Here is a 6,667-nt window from a genome sequence, read left to right on the forward strand (position 1 = left end):
TTCCAAGGATGGCAAAGTTCCCAGACGTGTGGCCCTCTGGTTTCTCGGTGCGCGGGTTGAGTTAGAGGTGGGATCAATATGTAATCTAAATGCCCTTTCCTTGCTCTTCCAGAAGAAGAAAGGGGTCAGAAGCGAAAACGAGAGCCAGAAGACGAGGGAGAAGATGATGACTAAGTGGAATAACCTATTTTGAAAAATTCCTATTGTGATTTGACTGTTTTTACCCACATCCCCTCCCCCTCCTCCAAATCCTGCCCCCCGAAACTTATTTTTTTCTGATTGTAACATTGCTGTGGGAACGAGAGGGGAAACGTGTACTGGGGGTTGCGGCGGGAGGGCGGGCGGGAGGGGGTGGAATAAAATACTATTTTTACTGCCACTCTTTATTTTTCCCCCTACTTTTTCTTTGTGTCTGGTTTTTGTCCCTGTAAATGCGATAGCTGAGTACACGCCAAGTGAGCATTTGTTCCTTACTCTCAGAGAGGATGGTTTAGAGTTCTACAGTTCCAGGTATTTCCCAGGTCTCTTGAGTTGGTTGGAAAGCCATGGCTGGCCTCGGTTTGGTCACTCAAAGCCCAGGAGGGGCTGAGTACCAGCCATACCTTTAACTCTTGCTCTGGTTCATGTGATTTCTGCTTTTCTTGGGCCTGCTAGAGGCATCCAACGCCCAGGTTTGTAAATAGCAACCTAGAGGCGTATTTTGGCACTGTCTGGGGACATTCCCCGTCTCTCATCCCTTTTCCCCCTTCACAGATGGTGGTGGGCTTCACTCTGCAAAGAGGACTCTGATGTTACTCTTGAGAGCTTGTGAGCCAAAGAGCTGGAAACGGCAGGCTTATGAGTTAACAAGTAGAATGGATTTGGTAATTATAATTAAAAGAGAAGAAACAAGCCCTCAAACTTAAACCTCTTTAAAAGAAAGAAAAAAATGTCCTATCTTGTTCTGTAAAATATTAGAACGCTTTGTTTTACAAAACTGACGAGAGAATTCTTCCACATGTGCTTCTGCGCTTAGAACATTTTTATAAACCTAAGCGCTGGAGACATTGCTGCATGTCGGCTGGGTTTTTTTTTTCATACACCCGAGCACGGAAAAACTAACGCAAAATTGTATTTTCTTACCTAGTGGAAATCTGAAATGACTGCAAATTCCTAGCGAATGTACAGGTTTGCTTTCATGTCCCTCTTCTGGACTGCTTTAGAAGTGATGTGTTCTTCCTCACCCATGTTCCATCTGTATAAAAGAACATCGGCACCAGTTTTTCTCCTGCCCCTCAGAAGAGCCAAACTTTGAGTTTTATGTCTGTTTGTCATTGATAAATTTCAATAAATCTTTTTATACAATTTTTTTGGGGATGGCTTCTTTGAGTCCAGCAGGCTCCTGATCTAAAATGCATTCTAGATAAACTACTGGTGATGGGGAGGCTTCATTTTTGTTACCTGAAAGAGTAGCTTTTCTTATAGGATATATAATGTGATACTAAGTTTGGATACTTTTGGTCCCAAAGCAAGATTCAGTAGTGTATTTTGATTAAAAAAGAAAGATACAAAGATATGAAAAAGAGGTACTAAACAAACACCCAAACAATCACCAAAAAGTGGGACCAACCTTGGAACCTTGTTTTAAACATGTTTCATTGTTTTGTTTTTCATATTGTGAAAAGAATGTATGCTCGAAAACTCAGGAATGTATAAAACGTTATTTCACAAACCCAGAGGTTTACATATGGTGTTTTATTTTTGTTACTTTTTTACTTAACATTATTATAATCATTTCTGTCTGCCTCTGAGTAGGTTTTGAAAGCGTGTATCTTAAATGGCTATCTATTAATAGTGGTCCATTAACTATATTCTGATTTGTTTAATTCTAACCAAATGGATTTACCACTACAGTGGATGTTATTATATGAAGTTATTCATACTTTGTGTGGATTTCTTAGTACAAACTCGTAAAAGATCATAGAAGTAGAGTCATTGGACCAAAAGTTACTTATTAATGTAAGGCTCATCTACAAGCTTCCATTATGTTTGCCAAAAGGGTTAAACCAATTTGCCGTGGTTGTTTCTGCACGTACACATGTATTCATTCTTAGCCTTACCCGGCCTTGAACGCCACGGCAAGTCCAAATTCCTTACAGTGTCTTACAGTTACCGGGTGACTCCAGCAGTGTGAACTGCCCCACTCTCTTCAGCCGTTCCCTGGCATCTACTGCTCTTTGGGGCAAGCTGCCTCTGGCTCCAGGTGTAGGACAGGGAGGTCACCTCCGGGCCACTTGCTGTGCTGCGAGAAGGAAGGAAGCAGGCATGCTCTGTGCCTCTCAGAGCTACTGAAAGCACATGGGAGGGGGGTGAAGTTGACAGACCTCTGGTCTGGCCTCAGGATTTCTGGCCCTAACTTCCCTCCATGGGGGCTTTAAGAATCACTTGACTCACATAGATACGGAAATAAATCCTATAAAATAAAAGAGATGATGATTGGTGATGGGCCTGGGAAGAGAACCTTTTCTGTGTCAGTCATGCCAAACGTTCACATCAACCCTCAAGAAAGATCATATGCCCATTTTACAGATGAGGAAAACAGGCTGAGTAACTTAGAAGAGGTGGAACCAGCATGAAACCCAGGCCTGTCTAGGGCTTTTTCCATTTCGTTGAACTTAACAGGTGGTGAACAGGAATCAGCTCAGTCAAAAGAGCGGGAGAAAGGAAGAGCCGGCCTTCACGGAGCCCTTGCTACGTGCCAGGCCCTGTGCTTCAGATGCAGCATCTCCTGAACCTTACGAATCATCACAGGCACCTTACGGAGGTGTCATTATCGCTGTTACTCAAGTGGCTTAGAGGGTAACTTGCCCAAGGTCATACAGCCAGAAAGAAGATCACTGTCAGGAATTGACCAGGTGTGTCTGACTCCAGAGCCAGTCCTGCTGCCCTTACACTAAGCGCCTCCTGCTCCTGCTCCCCTGATCTGAGGCCACCTTACAAGTTGGAGTAGCTCCTCGCCCTTGACCATCACAGCTCTGGGGAGGGAGGTTTCACCACTCGTTGTGCCAGCAAATGCCGTAGGACAGGCCCTTGAGAGGGATGAGCCCTTGAAAATCACCCAGCGCAACTCTTACTTAACAAAAGAGGAAACCAAAGCCCGGGGAGGGCAAGTCATGTGCCCAAGGTCACACTGCAAGGGAGTGACAGCCAAGCCTGAAACCCGGGACTCCCTGTCCTGGGCGTCTGTACCATATGTCATGCCGCTGTCCTGTGTGGTTGCAGGTGGCCGGCCGTGGTAAGAAGCAGAAGATACCGGGGCAGTGTGTCTTCAGGAGGAACATAGCTAGCCCTGCCTCGAGTGCACAGTATGGTGAGTGCTGTGGCCCATCCATGTGTCCCGTGTGGCTTCGGAGTGCATCAGAGTTTCTTAAAATTGGCTCCCTGATACTGACACTGATCACCCCCGAAAGGGCTGTGCGTTGCCTGGTGCAGACCAGTACCCGGAGAAGGAACAGTCGCGAGGATGCCTGTGTATGAGCTACGCTGTGTCACATGCGTTATATCCACGGCCTCCTTTAATCCTCATGGACTTCACGGAGGAAACGAAGGCTCAGAGAAGACAACTACCCCAGCTAGGAAGTGGCAGACCTCAAACCTGCGTCTTTCTGACACCAAAGACCGTGTTCTTATCCACTGTGTTAAAAGTGCCAGGCCGACGAGGGAAGGGGGTGATTGAGCAATTCGGTTTGTCTCATTTGCTGACTTGCAAAGGCTGTTTTTATCCTGGTTGAGAAACTCATTGTTCATGGTTGGAAGGATTCCCACAGTGGGTCCCTAATAAGCAGCTTTGGACAACAACAACTAGAAGTCCCTGGACCAGCCCTCAGACAGGGCCCTGTAGCAGGCTGGGCCCAGGGATGAGCGGGCCAAGGAGAGGGCTGGAGAGGTTGGACAGATGAGGACAGGTCTGAGGCTGGCCACGAACGTGCCAGCAGAGGAGAGACAGGAAAGACCCGGCCTGATGGAGCACCGGGAGGCTGCCAGCTGAGCGCACTAGGGAGCCCATCCTGGGAACGTCTGTGGGGCCACCTGCCAAGCATCAGTTTCTCTTGGTCTAGCAACCACATGGTTGAACTTTATTCCTAAAGTTCAAAGGGGCTGACCCCTGTCGTGGTTCCCAGGGTAAGCAAGTGACTTAGACCTGGCCAATCAGCGTATTCCAAACCCTGACCACAGTGACTGGTACAAGGGAGGACCCGGAACCCAAGTTGGTCGAATGAGGCTTGGTCCCTGGAACTCGGAAAATGAGAGCTTCCTATTGTGGGTGCTGGGCTGGGAGGATGGAGGCCTGGGGTTGTGGAGGCACATCCCGTGGACAGAACCTGCCTGAGAGTGAGGCCAGGACGGAGGGAAGCGGAGCCAGCTCACCTCTGGATGATTCCATTTCATCCTGAACGAGCACTGACTGACAATGACGTGACCAGCACACACTTAGAACTCACTGTTTGCTGGGCACTGTACACTATTTTTCTTGTTTTTCGTTCTAACCCTATCCAGTAATCATTGTCTTCATTCCGAAGATCAAACCCACATAAGTGCTCAATAAGTATTAGCTGCATAGCGCCAGACACAACAATAAATGCTTTTTAAAAATCAACCTAGTGTTTCCCAAATATCCCGGATAAGGATCCCTGGGGCTTGTCGGACTGCCAGGCCTTCCCCTGGGAATGCTGGTTCAGTAGCTCTGGATCGGGGCCTGGGAATCTGTGTTTTTAACAATACCCAGAGGATTCTTATCACGCGGGAAGTTTGGGAAATGCCACCTTAAACCCAATACCAAGCAGCCTAGTGAGCAAAGTACTGTGGCCACGCTCATTTAAAGTCGAGGACAGGGAGGTTCAGAGAAGTCAAGCGACGTGCCCAAGCTCACACAGGTGGCAGTGGCAGAGCTGGGATTCGAGTCTGGGTCACGTGACTTTCACGCCTCTTGTGGAAAGGGGGTGGTAGTAGCTACCTGCCTATCTCACAGCCCTGAGATGACAGAGAGGATGGGAAAGAGCGGCGGGAAGCGGAAAGCAAAACTGCTGTTAAAAAGAAAAGATGCCAGTTCTACTATGAAGATGCCCAAGAAACCCAAACATTTTCTGTAACAAGGAGAAAACAAAGTTCTAAATGCCACTTGGTAATTAAGATAATCTACATGGGAGTTTTCTCGCCCTCTCTTTAAAAATTTACATGCAGTAAAATTCACCCTTCGTATCAACCACCACCGTCATGATACAGTTGATGGACTGTCTTGGTTATAAAAAGAAATGGATTTGCCCTCTGGGAGTATCCTAAATCTTGCGGACGGCCTCCTGCAGGTGTTACGCATCTTGGCCAGGGCTCAGGAGTCAGGGGACCTGAATTCTCATCCTGGCTCTGAGACTAACTAGCTGGGTAACCACTGGCAAGTCACCTTTGTGTTCTGTAAAAACAGCGATGCAGACTAACAACTTCTGACAGTCTTAGTGGATAGTTTGTTGTTGAATTATCGGCCTCGGTGCACCAGGGCCTCTGGTTACATGTATCTTGAACACAAAGTCCAGCATCCTCCTGCCAAAACTCTGCAACGGCAGCAGGAAGGGTTAATGTGGGAGAAACAGCCTATCTGCTGAGGCAGGAGCACTCTCATGAGGAATTAGCAAAGTAACTTTCTGAGGTCTCCATGTGTAGACCTATAGCCCCAGCCATACACACCCACAATTGCCCGGGTATTCCAGCTGGGCAAATAGGGACGCAGAGATAAAACTAATCTGTATTGAACGCCTGTTGCGTGCCAAGAGCTTGACACGTGATCTCATGTCATTCTCACAGCAGAATTCTCTTTGAGGTTATTATTATACCCATGTTCCAGATAAAGAAACTGAGGTTCAGAGACATTATGTAAGTTGCTCAAGGTCACACAGCCAGGAAGGCACCAGCTGGTATTAGGAACCGTAGCTTCCTGGTCTAAAGTCTGGAGGTGTTTTCTCAATTTTCAGGTCCTGAGCAGCCTACAACTAACTGCAGCAGGATTCAGCTCACCCAAATCTTGGCTTGATTAATTTCACACCTTTTTTCAAGAATCCAGCTCCCAGGCCCAGCACTGTCCGCCCACTCATCTCTGCAGTTCCCCAGACTTCCCAGGCTGTGACAAAACCGGTCTCTCCATAGTCCCTGGGAACAGATGTCTTGCAACAAAAATGTTTTGAGCCTCAGGAACAAGGAGGCTGGATCTCTGCTTCTGGAGAGAGGGCACTAGATGTTTTGAAAGATCAACAGCAGCTCCTTCCAACGCTTGAAAAATAGGAAGAGGCACCCAGTTGTGGTACCATCCTGGGCCAGAGCCAGGAAGCCTGTGTGACCCCGGACAAGCCACTTCTCTCTACTCTCTGCCTCCCAGAAGCGTCAGGAGACACAGAGCACGCGTGTGCCGACAGGCATGATCCAGTAGAGAGACAGGCATCAGTGACGCAGGAGAGGTGGGGAGAACCGCGAAGAAAATCTGAGGCATGGGACATGGGACCTAGCGCGTGACTAGAAGCGTGGCCTTTGGTAGGGAAAGGACACTTCATCCTTTGTAACAGGAGAGAGGGAGGAGGAAGGCTGTAGATACAGGCCGGTGGGCAGATTTGGTGGAGGGAAAACGGGAGCGTTCTGTTGGGTT

The 6,667-nt window shown here is 47.9% G+C and overlaps 1 protein-coding gene across 1 annotated transcript in view; it reads left to right on the plus strand.

The window, feature by feature from the left end:
• ANP32A (acidic (leucine-rich) nuclear phosphoprotein 32 family, member A) overlaps positions 1 to 1,348 on the plus strand; it is a 40,307-nt gene extending 38,959 nt beyond the window's left edge. The window contains exon 9 of the mRNA XM_012664825.1: positions 113 to 1,348. Within this exon, the coding sequence (XP_012520279.1) occupies positions 113 to 174 (62 nt within the window). The 3' untranslated portion in view covers positions 175 to 1,348. The remainder of the gene's footprint in view (positions 1 to 112) is intronic.
• The last annotated feature ends 5,319 nt before the right edge of the window (positions 1,349 to 6,667 follow it).

This window comes from Propithecus coquereli, unplaced genomic scaffold (assembly GCF_000956105.1).
Source record: "Propithecus coquereli isolate 6110/MARCELLA unplaced genomic scaffold, Pcoq_1.0 Scaffold92, whole genome shotgun sequence".
NCBI classification, from domain to species: Eukaryota; Metazoa; Chordata; class Mammalia; order Primates; family Indriidae; genus Propithecus; species Propithecus coquereli.